The sequence below is a fragment of the Nansenia antarctica genome (genome assembly GCF_963989245.1).
Source record: "Nansenia antarctica genome assembly, chromosome: 1".
Lineage (NCBI taxonomy): Eukaryota > Metazoa > Chordata > Actinopteri > Argentiniformes > Microstomatidae > Nansenia > Nansenia antarctica.
The window spans coordinates 4,794,777-4,813,015 of NC_137674.1; the positions used below are offsets into that span (position 1 = coordinate 4,794,777).

The window sequence follows — 18,239 nt, forward strand, 5'->3', positions numbered from 1 at the left end:
TTAGGGGGGGGCTCCCCTGGTGCTAGGAAAAAAATACTAAAAACAAGAAGGGAAAAAGATCTGGTTTACATAAATAAAGGCTATATCCACTATCCACTATACTATACAAATAAAACACTGTGCTGTACTCTATGCTATGCTATACATATCCTAACATTTCCTATCTCTGAACCTTCTGTGCACGAGGGTTGTCATATTGCACATAGTATTATGCATGCATCTCTGAATTTCCACTCCATCCTGCAGTAAGAGATTGGAAGTGAAAGCATCACTAGCCCGGCGTTTGCTACCCTGTATCACATCTCACACGTCCGAAGGATGAACCCCATGGAAATCAACCTACCCTACCTCCTCACGCAGTGTGTGTGGGTTTTATCTGCGGCTTACGTTCGTAAACTCCCTCTGCAAAACCTGACCAGCACTCACGGAATGCCTCTGGTCCAATCAAACGACTCGGTTCCCTTTATCACGTTCCATTCCGGCGCTCTCAGAGCAAGTTGACGAACGCCACCCTGAGTGCCATATCAGGCGGTCCTATCGCACAGCCACTTCCCTGTTCTTCGACAGCCAATCGCGTTTAGCTGTGATTTTCTCCAACACCAATAATTTTACGGGCGCATTCACATTCATGCTAGGTTGCATGAAACCCTGAGGTCCATAGAACATTTTGACAGCTTCACAGGTGAGCCATCGTAAAGAGCTCTGGTTCTCTTACACTACTTTCTCTTTCACTTCCCGGGAACACACTCAGCTGTGAGCAGCTCTGGGGTTGTCACAGTCCAAACACAGCCACTGGAAATCCCACCATCTCGGCAGTATGAGCAAGAAGAAAAAAGACTGGAAAACAGAAAAAGGTAGGCTTAATTTTAATAAGCCTTATTTTGGGGGGAATATTAATATCTGTATCCTGAAATTCCATGCTTTATTCCATGCATCTTGACAGCCGCTTTGCTCTGTCTGTCAGTGGAAGAAGATGTGTTCATTAAGCCGGTTATTGCATAATGCATAATATTTCTAGATATCTAGAAAGCAACCCGAAGTATTGACAGTGTGCAGATCAGATGTTGTGGTGCTTACGTTGCGACTCTCTCTGCCTAGTCTCCGTTGAACCATGGTTGACACTGCATGTCCACACCACCTGTCAAAACACTGCCCACGTTTATTATTACATTGACAGAACACAACAAAACATAGAATACATAACACAAACACAAACCACAGTGTGCATTAGGCCGTGCGTTGGAGCAAATTCACCTGTTCGAATGATGATGATGATGGGGGGTGGGGGGCTAGGGTGGGCTGTTCTCTATGTGAATAAGACATCATATCTAGTCTTCACATAGGCGTACTACCCCCCCACCACTGTTGGAACTGACAGAATGCCATTAAACGAATGAAAGGGACTGTCAGTGCCAACAGAGTTGTAATATCAATGTTTAAGGCTACATTTGTTGAATGCATGAGGCCCTAAATAGTATCTCTTAAAACTTTAAGTGGAAAGCAACTGACTCCTGTACCATGAGGTCAGTGCAACTGTAAGAGTTCACTGTTGTCATGAATACCAGAGATGGGACCTCACAATGTTGTCCAAAGCAAGTCTTAACCGGCTTAGAGTCTCAAGTTAAGTTCCAAGTCATAATGGGGCAGATATCAAGTAGAGTCCCTATACATTGCAGAGCTCAGGTAAAAAAAAAGTCCCACATTTTGCGTTTCGAGTCCTCATGTCTCAATGGCCATTTTAAAATTCAGGTTATATTTTCAGTTTCATATTATATTTTCAGTATTTTCAGTTTCACTTTACACTACTGGTAGTCTACATACTGCCTACATACATGTCACCACTCATCTTAGAAATGCTTTTTATTTGGCTATTACTCATAGAAAGTCTATTCAAATAATGCCAATAACAACAAGACCTTTAGAAATAAGTTTTGAACACAACTTACTGTAGACAACAACATGTACACCAAGAGGCTATTCGGATTTTGGAGCCACATGTTTTGCAAACAGGTGTCCTTTTTGGACAATGTTGGACTCTTATTTTCTGAAATAAAAGCCCTAGGCCTAATACAAAACATATAGAGATTAAATATCTTTCGATGTAATCTTAGTGATTGAAGCTGGATTTAATCTGTTAGGTGTTTTGGTATGTTTTTAGTGCCTTCCAAAGTTGGCCATATGGTAGCGTACATTTTGAAGAAACTGTTTGAAATCACTCAAAACATTTTAAAACAGCGTATTGTGTTTCATAACCATAAAAAGTGATCTGGTGTTTGAATGTAAACCCAATACAAGTGTTATTATACACTGAATGTAATGGCGCTTTTCCATTATCGGCCCGGCTCGCTTCGGGTCGGCTCGCTTCGGCCCGCTTTTGAACAGTTCTGGTTTTCCACTATACACAACAGACCAGGAACGAGTAGGAGGAGTAGGAGATAGTAGGCGGAGTTACGCGTCATAAAAGCGCGCCATGGTGGTGACGTATATTTTCACGAGACACAACACAGCCCGGAGGCACCCTTTGCGGGTTAATAACTGTGATCTACCGTGGGTTAGGATAACAATTCAAACGTGTCCGGATAGGGGAGAGGACAGGGAATCTGAAACCATTTGAATGGTGTCGATACGACACTGTTATCACGGTCGACACAGCGCGGAGCGAATTCCCGGGTAGAAATTGTCTCTCCCCCCGCTGATATCCTCCATGACGTGCTGCTGCTTAGAGCAGCGGTGAACTCCCGGTTCATTGAGTTTACGGTTAAAAGCATATCTTCTCGGGGTGTCAGCGCGGTGGTTCAGGGCTCAAAATGACCGTATACCGATGGTGAAGTTAGCAAAGGAGTATTGTGTTTGTACCACCTCCACAGCCGGTGTTATTCACTGGCAAAGACGGTAAACGGAGGCACCCTTTGCGGGTTAATAACTTCGGTTTACCGTGGGTTAGGATAACAATTCAAACGTGTCCGGATAGGGGAGAGGACAGGGAATCCAAAACCATTTGAATGGTGTCGATCCTACACTCCTATCACGGTCGACACAGCGCGGAGCGAATTCCCTGTTAAAACGTTTCTCTCCCCCCGCTGTCAACGGGAGTTTGAACCAGCAGGCGCGGTGCTGCAGGCACAACTTCTCGGGGTGTCAGCGCGGTGGTTAAGGGCTCAAAATGACCGTATACCGATGGTGAAGTTAGCAAAGGAGTATTGTGTTTGTACCACCTTCACAGCCGGTGTTATTCACGGGCAAAGACGGTGCATAATAGCGATTTTTGTGTTATGCTTGTTGTAAATAAAAGTTATATGATGCATTGAAATGACATTAAACTAAGATAATACGATGGTCAGCATAATTTTTTCGAATCTTTATTAATAAGCTATTACAGAAACTGTAGTGACATTTTCCAAGAGCGAATGTGGTATTTAAAGATGGCGGTTAGCGAAAAAATCTATGAACATGGGATGACGATTTCCATTGACCAATCAACGGTGTGCAGCGTCACACGTCACACGCAGCCTGGCAAAAAGGTTCCGGGTCTCAAAAAGGTTCCTGATCTCGATGGGTAGCTAAAGAAGCGACCTGACCCGACCCGACCCGACCCAGGCCGACAAATGGAAAAGCGCCAAAGAAGCAGGCCAGCCCGGGCTGACCCGGGTCAGCCCTCTAGTGGAAAAGCCCCATAATTGAACACACCATTACAATTCAACGAAAGAGTCAAAGTGGTTCTTAAATCTGAATTTTGGTATAGCGAGAGTGGCATGAGAGTACTCTGAATACACATGTTTTTTTCTGTGTATTTCAGTGTATCTAAAATAAAATAATAAAAAAAAAAACGTAAAAATAATTTGTGAAATGTTTTATGAATATTGTTTGGTCCCGAAAAGCACTTTCTAAAATCGAGTGTCTCGGGGCGACACAGGTTTGTTTACAATTGGAAAGGGACATCAGAAAAGCTCCACAGCTCATGTCTGACACTACAAGTCCATCTCGGGGGGTTACGGTATATTATTATTATAGGAGAGGATGTTATTCTTTGGAATTTCAAATTGAATTTCGCTCTGGTGGCCAGATATGGCATATTTCTAACAGACTCAAGTTATAGCCTAATTGGTATTTGTTGTATGTATCCAGGAAATATAAAACGATTTGTGCAAATAAGCGAGTGTATAGCCGTGCATCGAACCAGAAAGTAATACGTATGATTGATAAAATCTTACAATGTCCATTAACACAGTTGATAGCCTAGATGTATGCACTAGGGTTGGGCGGTATCACATTTGGGCGGTATCACATCCCTAAATTAACCGTTGATTTGGTTGCTAGGTTTGGTTGTTGTTGTTTGCGTGTGTTTTTGCTGTGGGTTGACAAACCGGATCACGGCTGTTGTTGTTGGTTTGGTAATGAAGTAGCCTATATTCCTGATTCTGAGTTTTACAGATAGTCTTATCGGTATTATGGCAGGGATAGAGGATCTTGTTGCTACTCCATGTGAGGAGGTTTTGGATCGTTGCACTAAAGATCAGCTTTTTGCAGACGAGTATGAACTTGATCCAAGCGGTCTTGGTGATAAACGTAAAGGAAGTATAAAGACTATGGTTAAATTGATGGTTGGTATGCCTGTAAATCTGCCTCACCAACCATTGACCTCATCGTTGCACGTCACTGATTCCAATAGATTGAACAATTTGTTACGATTCTCAACTGGAACCGGTTCTCGATTCTGATTCTGCTCGCACCTCTTTTTTTTGATTGATTGATTGAAAACTTTATTAGAAGATTTGCAGAAGTAGGTACATGAAAGTACATATTACATACAAGGTCAACTAACAGGATAAAAACCCAAGAAAGCCACTGGCTTATTTCAATTGGGGTCCTTGATTCTCAATTCATCGTTACATGTAAGACAGACAAAAAAGCTAGTACTATCTACAAGATAATACAGACAAATAACTATTACTATCTACAAGATAAACACACATCCATCATGGGAAGAACAATACAACAAAACATAAGGTTTTTGATTGATTGATTGAAAACTTTATTAGAAGATTTGCAGAAGTAGGTACATGAAAGTACATATTACATACAAGGTCAACTAACAGGATAAAAACCCAAGAAAGCCACTGGCTTATTTCAATTGGGGTCCTTGATTCCTTGGGGTCCTTGAGGTATGTACAGCGGGTAGGACAGGTGGGGACATACACCACAGGTGGGGGCGGGGGACAAAACACAAAGTATGTACAGTGGGTAGTTCGGGTCTTTTAATCTGATTTTTGATTTAGAGGGTCCAGTTACGGATTGCAGCCTCCTGTAAATGTTTTTTGAGAGTGGTTTTGAAGGTGGGCAGTGTTTTGCACTCCTTTAAGATTATAGGAAGGGCGTTCCACATTTTTACTGCATAGTTTGCAAACGAGTTTAACCCCTTGTTTGTGGTGCAACGCGGTTGAACGTGGTTCGTGGAGCTTCCTCTGGTGTTGTATGTGTGGACGTTGTTCACTTTTTGGAAGTATGTTGACAGGTACTTGGGTGTCTTTGTGGTGTAGCGTATCTTGAAGACCAGGCCCAGTGCAAGCTGCTGCACTCTGTCAACTACTCGTAGCCAATCAAGGCTCAAAAAATGAGCAGCGGTTAGATGTGTCCTAGGGTTGAGACCTAGCAGAAGCCTAACCAGTTTATTTTGGGCTGTCTGGAGTCTTGTTTTATGGGCCTTTGTGGTTCTATAGTACCATGATGTTACGGCATAGTCGAAGTGACATTGAATGAGAGCTCCTGATAGGGTCCTCAGTGTGTTTTTACTGACAAGTGAGGATATCCTGTACAAGAATCTAGTTCTATGGTTAACTTTTTTGATTACTTTTGCTGCCATTTTATCTCCGGAAAGATTTGCCTCTAAGATGGAGCCCAGGTATGTAATATCCTCTTTTCTTGTGATATTAATGTTACCCACTTTTATTTTAAAATTTTCAGCCTTTCTGAGTTTAGATGGGGATCCGTATAGGATGGTTTCAGTTTTACCTAGGTGTATTGATAGTTTATTGTCAGCTAGCCAGATGCAGATTCTACTCAGTTCAGTGCTTAGCGCTTTTTCCACCTGCAATATGTCCCTGTCAGAGACCAGCAGAGCCGAGTCATCCGCGAACAGGAATAAATTGCAATCACATGCTGATGACATGTCATTCACATATATTAGGAACAGTAAAGGTCCCAAAATGCTTCCTTGTGGAACGCCGCAGGTCACTGGGAGGGGGGGGGACAGTGTTCCGTTCACACTAACCACCTGTTCCCTCCCCTCTAAGTAGGATTGCATCCAGCTCACCGATGTTCTATCGAACCCTATTGCTTTCAGTTTATCTAACAATATGTGGTGATCTACTGTGTCGAAGGCCTTCTGGAGGTCCAGCATGACCATGCCGCAGTACTTGCCCGAGTCCACCTCATGGTTGATGTGGTCGTTCAAATAGAGAAGGCATGTGTCAGTGGAATGGGATGTTCTGAATCCTGATTGAAATTCATACATCAGCTTTTTTTCGGTAAGGTACCTATCGACCTGTTCATAAACTATTTTTTCCATAAGTTTCGAGATGGAATTAAGAATAGAAACAGGTCGGTAGTTGCCTGGGTCTAATTTGCTTCCTTTTTTATACAGTGGGGTTACCCTTGCTATTTTAAAGTCAAGGGGGACGTGTCCCTGTTTGATGGAGAGGTTTATTATGTGGGTGATGATTGGGGTAATGGAGGCAGCTGAGTCTTTTAGAAATCTGGCTGGAATATTGTCATGGCCCGTGGCCTTTTCTGAGTGTAGAGCGCCTAGCTTTTTAAACACCTCATCGTTTGACACCATGGAGAGTTTAAAATCATCATTGCGTACACCCAGTTTATTGTAGAACTCACGGATGTGCTCTACACCATAACGCCCTGAGTGGGGTGGTAGATTGTTAACTAATTTAGTGGCTATGGTTGTAAAGAAAGTGTTTAAGCACTTAGCCACATCCAGCTTGTCTGTAAGGAGAGAATCACCAGATTTGATGCTGATGTTTGTAGACCTGGTTTTGAGTTTTTGACTGCAACCTAGTTGGCTATTAAGTAGCTTCCAAAGGTCACGTGGTTTGTTTAAGTTTTCTTCGATTTTGTTATCGAGGTATTCTTTCTTAGCAGATTTGGTCATGGTAATTACCTGATTGCATAGTTTGTTGCATTGTTTTTTAATTTTCTCAAAGTGGGTTTTGTGATCTTCGTTTAAGTGTTTCACTAATTTTGATTTGCATTTTTGAACTTCAGAGCATTTTAGGTCTCTGACTTTCATAGCATTTAGAATGTCCGAATTCATCCATGGTTCCGATCGGGTTTTAACCCTGGTGGTTCTCATGGGGGCTATACTGTCAATAATATTTAGGAATTTGGTTTTGAAACCTAGCCATGCCTCTTCAACCTGTGTGCATTTTAGTTCATCAAACCAGTCTTGATTCTCCAGTTTATGGTTTAAGGCCTCACTAGAATAGGATTTAAGGGATCTAGTAGTTATAGTTTTATGACCGCCAGCCTTGGGTTTTTGTTTTTTACGAGTGCAAAAGATCATGTAATGATCACTTAGCCCACATACAATAACCCCACTCTTGGAGATTTTGGACTCATCCGATGTTAGAATGAGATCTATGGTGGTTTGAGTAGAAATACACACCCTAGTGGGTTTGGTAATTTGTTGACGGAGACCGTGTAATTCAGAAAACCTAGTGAAGGATTTGAAAACGGATGCTTCATTTCTGAGCATGTCCGTGTTCAAATCTCCAATAAGAATCTTTTCCACACAGTCAACGTCATCCAAGCACCCCTCAAGAATATCATAGAAATCACTCTGATCGGGAGGTCTGTAGATAGAACCAACCAGCACCGGTTTTGCTTTGTTAAAGATAATTTCAACCCAAACAGATTCTAATTTGTCATGATTCAGGTCATCACGGGTGTTAAAGATAATATCGTTGTGAATATACATGCAGACACCACCCCCATACCTGTTCCTGTCGTTTCTGATGACTGTGTAGTTGACTATTTCAATCTCTGGGTCTTTGATGGATTCATCAAACTTGGTCTCAGAGAAGCTCAAAATATTTCACCTTCTTCATGCACATCTTACACAGCCTCGTCAAGGTTTGCTGGCTCGCCCTTGTCATTTGGTCGGAACCCGAAAGGCTTCCAAATTGCAGCAGTTGCTTTTTTTTAGGGACCAAGCTTGCCATATCTTTTTCTAATTATCCGTTCTGAGTAGAAGCTATGTCACGTCTTTTTTGACAGGTTATGTGACAAATTACAAAAGTTCTCTCATCACTTTCAAAGCATCTTCAACCAGACAGACAGTGGTGCTGGACAAACACTCTTAATGCGTTTATAGCTTTTTTACGTTTTCATGACGGTATTGACAAATTAATATTTTTGTTGCTATTTTTTTTTTTAACATTTTTTTTTCTGATTTTATCCCTTTTTTTCACCCAATTTGGTATCCAATTGCACCCAACCTAGTATCCAATTATCCCCTGCCTATTGCGTAGGATCCGCCGCACGACCCCGTGGCCGGCAGCCCCAGAGGAGATAGCCAGGCAGACGAGCTGTCTGGCTCCTCGAGCCCAACACCGTTATTCCGGCACCCCGGGGGCGGTATTGCGCGACGGATCCTTGTCCGGAAATAGTCCTATACCCCCCTTGGGAGCGGCCGCTCAATATGCCGCTCCCTGTGGGCCCCGGCCATATCCGGGTCTGGCGAGACCGGGATTCGATCCCAGTCCCCGGTGGGCAGCTTTCACCAGAGACTGATGCTTAGACCGCTGCGCCACCGCGGGGCGATTTTTGTTGCTATTAACCGTGGTTTATAGTATAACTGTAAAATCGCCCAACCCTAGTATGCTAGCATGGTGCTTATGGATGTAAACTAACCAGGCAGTAGCTAGACTAATTTGGGAAGGGTGAGCTCATTAATCCCTAAAGCTTTAAAGTTGTAGTTTTCTAAACCATGGGTAAAAACTAGCGACCCCTAAGTTTGAATTGCATTCATGGCATTTGGAAGCCATTTTCACATGCCCACACGTAAGGTGATCTGGACAATGAACTGCTTTATGTATGCACTACATTTTCTTTTAAAATATGTTTTTCCAAATACATTCCAATATTAAACTACAAACTTTTAAAAATGCAAATGTTCCAATAAAACAGTGCCTTGAAAGTAATTGTATTAATACTCTTTTGACTCAGGTCTGTCACTGCTCACTGACTAACAGGAATGACAGACAGAACTGTACTTGACTAACATCTTAAATAACACACATTTTGATAATAAATAATAATGCTGTCTTTTTTTGTCTTTGGAAGTTGTCTATTCCGGTCGATCGCTAGTATGAATAAGTTAGAAGGGGTCAACTAAAAGTTTTAGTAACGGACCATTGTAGTGGTGTAGCTCAAAGAGCACTATTGTGTTCAAGGACCCAAAGCATTGCTTTTATTCATCCATGTAGAATAAAAGCTGAAAAAAAGCGTCTCAGATGTAACCATACAGAGGGAGGAGTAGCCGAACAGCAGCATAGGGATGGCAAGGGAATGCCCCAAACATCACAGCTCTAATGCACCTAGTTGCCTAGGGAGGAAACCCAACCCAACTTTCACAACAAACTTCCTTTTCACTGGTGCTTTCTTAGTATTCTTAGCCTCTCTTAACCTGGAATACCCTTCACTTGCATCAAGTTAAAACCCCAATGCCCTATACTTTATCTTAATTGAGATCCTGGACATTTTTGTTGCATTTTCTTTATAGTAACACATGTATATTTTTTAACAGTTATCTATGCACCTATTTATTTGTATTGTTTTATTTATTTTGCGCGATAAGATGACAACACTGAATTGTACAACTGCCAGAGCGAAACAACTCATTTTCATCTGTAGTCGCTGAACAGGCAGAACAGATTATACTGTAGATATTCACAATAAAAATAAATAAATACAAAATAAATACACAATATAAACACAGTACATTTCAATAAGACAAACAAAGGACACAGCGGGGTGTGTATGAAATAAGCACATCTGTACTGTATGTCATGTACTGTAGAGAGAATACAAATGAATTACCTGGTCACAGGATTTTAACTTTGTTCTTTGCCTTCCACAGCCCGGCTGCTCAGTCTGGAGCTGGAGGAGAGGCGGAAGGAGTACCGCCGTTCAGACTATGTGTGCCTGGACAAGATCTCCACCTGGAGACAGGGAGGTAAAGGTGAGAGAAACACAAACACGCCTCAGTGCCTCAGCACACAATCTCCATAAGGTCAGACACTGCTGACAAACACTGACTAGGGCCCAGTCAAAATGCATTAGATCAGGTGAGATTAACACATTTACTAAGCTACTTCACCTGAAACCAATCAAAATGTTCTGACTTTTATTTTGAAACACAGAAATATATTTCAACCTTGTTGAAAATCACGACACACACTCGCTAGTCAAGCCAAAATATTGCAATGCAATGGATACATACATACCAGTGTAACCGGAACCATTCGTCAACATTGGGTGACGAAGGGGCGGGATAAACAAAAATGTCACAACAAGATGGCAGCTACTTCACTGGAAATGAGGATAATATCTTCCACTACAGTATCTGAAATAAACACTATTTTCTATGAAAAAAAAAAAAAGACACTTTCTAAACACGTTCTCTTACTAACCAGCTGCTCCATTACTGGAATAGAAATGGCTTACGAAGTTCTCGTTCACGCGTGTGCGTGTTTGCTGAGCATGTGAGGAAGATAGAGAGAATTATGAAACTTTTGATAATTTTTTTATTAGATTAGATTTAGATTAGATTACATTTGGTCTCCTTCCTTCTTGCTAGTCTTTGCAGCCTAGAATACGACACACCCACTGACGACTTCACGGTTCTAGTTTTTGGTTTGCGCTGAGAACCACTATGTTCTGGTTCCAGCCGTGAACGGCCGGCCGGTTCCAGACTGGGTTCGGGAATGCAAACCGGAATGGTTTCGTGGCGGTGTGAAAGCCCTATGAGAGGCATGTAGTACTGTAGTTTGTGCCAGGTAGCTTGTAGGCCACAGTTCGAATCCTGCCTGGAGCTCAATGTTTACAGAAAAGCTTTGTTATCAAAAGAAGCCCTATCGTCATTTTCTCATGTGTCCCGTCTCTTGCTCTATAGGGGTTGTTGCCTCTTTAGGGCCATGTTGTGGTGTCTATTTGATTCATTCGGAGCCCAGGGACAGTATTTTTGGCAGGGATCCTTCAATGTTTATTTTTGTAACCCTTTGAGCTATTGGCCCCCTGTCCCGGAGCCTGGCGCCTATCCTGACTTAGTTAACCCACATTACACACACTACCGTATCAATCATTTACATGACTAATTATTAGCTTTGTGTGGATGGAGTGAATTAAGGCCAATGCACACAGCGTGCGATTTCTGTTGCGCGTCAACATTCCATTTTGAAGTTTGAATGGAAGTCTATGAGAACATCGCATTTCAACACACACGGCCCCGATTTTAATAGCACGGCGAAAATTCGATTCCATTCATTTTGAATGGGACAAAGCACACGGCGTGCGAGTTTTGTCGCACTGTCAAATTTGTGCTTTTTCCCATTCAAAATGAATGGAATCGAATTTTCGCCGTGCGATTAAAATCGGGGCCGTGTGTGTTGAAATGCGATGTTCTCATAGACTTCCATTCAAACTTCAAAATGGAATGTTGACGCGCAACAGAAATCGCACGCTGTGTGCAGAGCCCTTGAGACTTGATTTATTTAATAGCATTATTTGAAATCAGACCCCAGATTTGGGTAAGATGGGAGTCGTGATGAGAACTTAATTTGTGTGAGGCAGGTTACTATATTCGTAGCCCATGTTGTAGTAGCCTGTTTAACTCAGTCTCAACTTAGCCTCATTTTAACTAGTCTACTTGACGGGAATCCCATTGAGCCTAAACATTTCAGGGTTAGTTTAGGAGTTGGGGTGAACGGCCCGGGACATCGTCAACAGGTTGTATGGTTGGGTGCCGCATCAATATGCCGACGGACCGTTGTGCCGACAGCCCTCCCTGCATGTGAATGCTCTCCGCTTCTCTGTTACGGTACATGTGGGAAGACGGTACATGTGGGAAAACTACGGTTAGGGTTAGGTGCTACGTCGACTTGGTACATGCTGGCATGTCTAACCCTAACCCTAACCCTAACCCTAACCCCAACCCTAACCTTAACCGTAGCACCCTAGCACCTAACCCTAACCCTAGTTTTCCCACATGTACCGTCTTGTCAGCTCTCGCAGAAATCCGCTAATAAACTGTCGGCATCGTGGTCCGTCGGCACAGCGGGTGGGCCCCGTATGGTTGTATGGTTGCCATGGACTCCACGCGCACTATATGGGGATTGGTGAGGCCATGGAATGTTGTATATGACAAAACAGATCATATAAACCCCTCAAAAAAAGTTTGGAAACGTTATTTCAGTCGTTTCTTCCTCCCCTTTAATAATACCAATTGGTATTGTATTTTATAGCGTTGGAAAGCCTGATTAGTCACCTTTACAACGAGGTACAACTTGTAAGGATCATGCATTCGTGGAATGAGTAACACAGCTAAACGTGTGGGTAGTGGCCCAAATGTTTTTGCCAAAATCCCCTGCAATATTCTTCTGTTGGTATTCACTCTCGTTTTGAGCTTCAAGTGCTGGCAGGTGTATACCAGTCACAGGTGTGTGAATGGCACCTGAATGGCACCTAATTGACAGGAATGATATTCTGGGGCCAGTGGCAATCCCATATCTCCAGAATCTGGGACCTAACTCCATCCTCCAGGAGGACAACGCTCGACCCCACAGAGCCAGGATCATCACAGAGCACCTCCAGCACCTCCAGTGGGAGTGGAGAGGGTGGAATGGCCTGCCGTGAATCCAGACCTCAACCCAATTGAACACTTGTGGGATCAGCTTGGGTGCTGTACGTTCCAGAGTGACCAACGCAACCATGTTGGCTGACTTGCGTTGTTGAGAAATGGGATGCCGTCCCACAGCAGTGTGTGACCAGGCTGGTGACCTGCATGAGGAGGTGCCAAGCTGTTGTGACTGCGTATGGATCTTCCACACGCTACTGAGGTCCCTGACAGTGTAACATTTATAAAGTGTAAAAATGGCCAATATGTGTTGTTTTTTCCTTATCACTGTGGGAGAGTGCAATCATCCAATCCACCAAGCAACTCAAAACGAGAGTGAATACCAACAGAAGAATATAGGGGATTTTTTGGCAAATATTTGTGGGCCGCTACCCACACGTTTAGCTGTGTTGCTCATTCCATGAATGCATGATCCTTACAATCCCTCATTGTAAATGTGACTAATCAGGCTTTCCAACGATATAAAATACAATACCAATTGGTATTATTAAAGGGGAGGAATAATCAACCAAAATAATGTTTCCGAACTTTTTTTGAAGGGTTTATTTATATAGATAAATATGGGTAATATTCCCCACATTACTGACCACCGAAAATAAACAAAACTGAGGAAATAAAGTAGCCTAATCGCTGCTCACGGTCAGCCCGGTTCTTTTGGGTCTAATACCGCAAAACAATCAGCTAAGTTTTCTCTGAAAAGAGTTGGACTCTCCTCTTGGAGAGAGAATTATATACAGTAGGTAGGGGTTTAATAGGTACAGGCTGACATTTCAGCGGGACCCTTTGCTGCAGAAATGTCACATTGTGAAGTGCTGCTGAAAGCCACCACAAGGTGGTGACAAGAGCAGTGAAGAGCTGTGCGATATGTGTCTTGCACCTGTTAACATCCTTCTTTGTTTACATTTGTCAGCGCACACATCGGATAATTTTTTGAAAAAATGTTTCAGCAATTATTTTGATCACTAATGAGCTCACACGTACAGTAGTGTGATGAATTGTGAATCTGTAATCGCTACATCGCATACGGGGGATGATCGCACATGAGAAGATATACTTTTGTTAGTGTTTGTCCTTGGCAGTTTTACTTTAACACCATGTTTTGTAGCTAATGTACAGTATCAAGGACAGGGAAAGATGTGAGGGGGCTACAGTGAGGAGGGTGCTGCCTGAAATGTTGCAAGTTTGGTGAAGAGGCATCTGTGTTCCATTTCAAATGTTAAGAATGTTAAGAATGTTAAGAATGTTAAGAAGATAAGATGAAGAAGAAAAGTCAGGACAGACACTTATTTGGTTTGGTGTTGTAATTGTGTTTTTCACGTGTACTGTTTTGAAATAAATAATTGATTACAAAAAAAAAGAATGTTAAGGAGGACAATGTAGTGGTTAGTGTGAGTGAAAAGTACACTATTTTCCAATCATGCGCTGCTTATAGCAGGCACCTACTGTATGTCACCGCGTACTACCTCAGATTTAGGATAGTTGTCCTGATTCCACCACCCCACAGCGTGCTCACAGTGTTTAACACTAACATTAATACTCCACTCTCACTCTCACACACCCAAATACTTGGAGGAAGTCTATTTCATGGAAAGGAATAATATAACGAGTCATGCAGTATGTGTTAGCTGTAATCAGTAACCCTACTGATTACCCCTGTAATCAGTAACCCCTCTCCCGCCCCCCCATCCACCCTAATTCCCCTCAACAACCGTCCTCCAGAATATTAATATTAAATTCACCCATTCTCCGGTCAAAAGTAACCAGAATTACTTGTTTAACATGTGATATGCTACACAGCTCCCCTTCTTCCCCTCGAACATATTAGGTTGTAGCCCCCTCACATAAATTCGCCGGATATCCAGTACAGGCAAAATTGAAGACCAACCTTTTCAACCTTACCGAGGCTATGACAAAGATAATGGTTTGCTTTATCAGACAGATTGGCAAAATGAAGTGTATTATAGCAGCTCCTGAATTGCAGAGATAAAGAGTGGAAATTGTTTAGATGTCAGGTTATTTTAACGAGGACCAAGCAATGGGACCAACTCTCATACCGTCGTCAAATATTCTTTCACAGTGCAGAGAAGCAGGGGGAAATGTTTTATCGCAATTAGATTTTGTGAGGGGGTGCTGCCTAACATTCTGTGAGGGGGGTGATGATATCTTTGGATGAACCTTAATTTAGAAATAATTAATGTCTTCATGGACACTTCATAAAACATATACACTACTGGGCCTCCCTTTGCTCTCAAAACAGCCTCAATTCTTCATGGCATTGATTCCTCAAGATATTGGACGATAAGATAAGATTCCTTTGAGATTCTGGCCCATGATTGTCTCAGGAGACACAGTGCTGGGGGGTAGTAGATGTCTCAGGAGACGCAGTGTTGGGGGGTAGTAGATGTCTCAGGAGACACAGTGTTGGGGGGTAGTAGATGTCTCAGGAGACACAGTGTTGGGGGGTAGTAGGTGTCTCAGGAGACGCATTGCTGGGGGGTAGTAGATGTCTCAGGAGACACAGTGTTGGGGGGTAGTAGATGTCTCAGGAGACGCATTGCTGGGGGGTAGTAGATGTCTCAGGAGACACAGTGTTGGGGGGTAGTAGATGTCTCAGGAGACACAGTGCTGGGGGGTAGTAGATGTCTCAGGAGACACAGTGCTCGGGGGTAGTAGATGTCTCAGGAGACACAGTGTTGGGGGGTAGTAGATGTCTCAGGAGACACAGTGTTGGGGGGTAGTAGATGTCTCAGGAGACACAGTGCTGGGGGGTAGTAGATGTCTCAGGAGACACAGTGTTGGGGGGTAGTAGATGTCTCAGGAGACACAGTGCTCGGGGGTAGTAGATGTCTCAGGAGACACAGTGTTGGGGGGTAGTAGATGTCTCAGGAGGCACAGTGCTGGGGGGTAGTAGATGTCTCAGGAGGAGACACAGTGCTGGGGGGTAGTAGATGTCTCAGGAGACACAGTGCTGGGGGGTAGTAGATGTCTCAGGAGACACAGTGTTGGGGGTAGTAGATGTCTCAGGAGACACAGTGCTGGGGGGTAGTAGATGTCTCAGGAGACACAGTGTTGGGGGGTAGTAGATGTCTCAGGAGACAGTGTTGGGGGGTAGTAGGTGTCTCAGGAGACGCATTGCTGGGGGGTAGTAGATGTCTCAGGAGACACAGTGTTGGGGGGTAGTAGATGTCTCAGGAGACGCATTGCTGGGGGGTAGTAGATGTCTCAGGAGACACAGTGCTGGGGGGTAGTAGATGTCTCAGGAGACACAGTGCTCGGGGGTAGTAGATGTCTCAGGAGACACAGTGTTGGGGGGTAGTAGATGTCTCAGGAGACACAGTGTTGGGGGGTAGTAGATGTCTCAGGAGACACAGTGCTGGGGGGTAGTAGATGTCTCAGGAGACACAGTGTTGGGGGGTAGTAGATGTCTCAGGAGACACAGTGTTGGGGGGTAGTAGATGTCTCAGGAGACACAGTGTTGGGGGGTAGTAGATGTCTCAGGAGACACAGTGTTGGGGGGTAGTAGATGTCTCAGGAGACACAGTGCTCGGGGGTAGTAGATGTCTCAGGAGACACAGTGCTGGGGGGTAGTAGATGTCTCAGGACACACAGTGTTGGGGGGTAGTAGATGTCTCAGGAGACACAGTGCTCGGGGGTAGTAGATGTCTCAGGAGACACAGTGTTGGGGGGTAGTAGGTGTCTCAGGAGACACAGTGTTGGGGGGTAGAAGATGTTTCATGTTTTAGTAGATTTTTCAGGTGCACTTTCAAGCTGTGAATCTCCTGTTCCACCACGTCCCAAAGGTGTTCTATTGGATTTAGATCTGGTGACTGGGAAGAACACAGAGAAGAACACTGAACTCATTGTCATGTTCATGAAACCAGTTTGAGATGCCTTCTGCTTTGTGACATGGTGCATTATCATGCTGGAAGTAGCCATTAGAAGATGAGTACATAGTGGCCATGAAGGGATGCACATGGTCACCGACAATATTCAATTCAATAAACAGGCTGTGGCATTCAATCGATGATGGATTGGCCTAAAATGTGCTAAGAAAACATTCCCTACATCGTTACATCAGATCCACCAGCTTGGACGGTTGACACAGGGCACGTTGGGTCCATGGATTCATGCTGTTGGCACCAAATTCTGACCCTACCATCTGTGTGCCTCAGCAGAAATCGAGATTCATCAGACCAGACTAAATTGTTCCAGTCTTCAACTGTCCAGTTTTGGTGAGCCTGTGCCCACTGCAGCCTCGGTTTTCTGTTCTTGGCTGTCAGAATTGGAACCCGACGTGACCTTCTGCTATTGTATCCCATCGCCTCAAGGTTCGACACATTGCCCATTCTGAGATGCTTTCTGCTCACCTATTACATTACATTTACATTTTTGGCATTTAGCAGATGCCTTATTCTGAAGCGACTTACAATCAATACATTTGACTAAGTAAGTGAATCATCAATCAACCAGTCGTAGCAGGAAAAGTAATCTAGCTCAGGCCAGCGGCCATTGGCAGTCGTCGTGCTAGAAGATTATTTTTTTTAGGAGACACTGGAGAAACAGTACAAGGGGGTAGTAGAAATCTCAGGAGAAACAGTAGGGGGGGAAGCAGGTGTCTCTGGAGATACAGTGCAGGGGGGGTAGTAGATGTCTCAGGAGGAGCAGTTAAGGTGTAGCCTGAAGAGATGGAGGTCTTCAGTCTTCGACGGGGATAGGGAAGATGGGGAGTGACTGCAGTTCTGACATCCGTGGGAAGCTCGTTCCACCAGCGGGGAGCCAGTGTAGTGAAGAGACGAGACCGGGCAGCGTGACTGCTGCATTGACCTAGAGGTGGTGGGGCCAGTTGGCCAGCAGAGGTGGAGGAGTGGAGTGAACGGGCTGAAGTTTGGGGGGTGACCATTGCTTGCAGGTAGGCTGGGGCTGTCCCTTTTGCTGCCCTGTAGTCGAGCACCAGGATCTTGAATCTGATGCTATTGGGAGCCAGTAAAGGCTGAATTCCACTCACACTGCAACGTTGTCAAACTGGATAACTATTCCTACATACTATGCAGATGTAGATACTATATATTAGGCCAAAGCAGATTTCCAATAATAGAAAAAGTAACAATTCTAACCTATTACCATTCCCTAAACAGTCCAGTTCCCCCCCAACAGCAGCCATCAATAACCATTATGGTAACATTGTTTAACATAAGGTCTCTATCAATTACATCTCTACTGATCAATGACCTCATTATCAATGACCCCATTATACAGCACAGCCTGGAACTATTACTCTTCACAGAGGCTTGGCTTGATATGAACAACAAGGCAGCAG

The 18,239-nt window shown here is 43.7% G+C and overlaps 1 protein-coding gene across 4 annotated transcripts in view; it reads left to right on the plus strand.

The window, feature by feature from the left end:
- The first annotated feature begins 675 nt into the window (after positions 1 to 675).
- The window catches only part of macrod2 (mono-ADP ribosylhydrolase 2), a 540,574-nt gene continuing 523,010 nt past the window's right edge, over positions 676 to 18,239 (plus strand). For all 4 annotated transcript variants that reach the window (XM_080536433.1, XM_080536435.1, XM_080536434.1 and 1 more), the window contains exons 1-2: positions 676 to 854; positions 10,148 to 10,249. In XM_080536433.1, the coding sequence (XP_080392559.1) occupies positions 818 to 854; positions 10,148 to 10,249 (139 nt within the window). In that variant the 5' untranslated portion in view covers positions 676 to 817. The remainder of the gene's footprint in view (positions 855 to 10,147; positions 10,250 to 18,239) is intronic.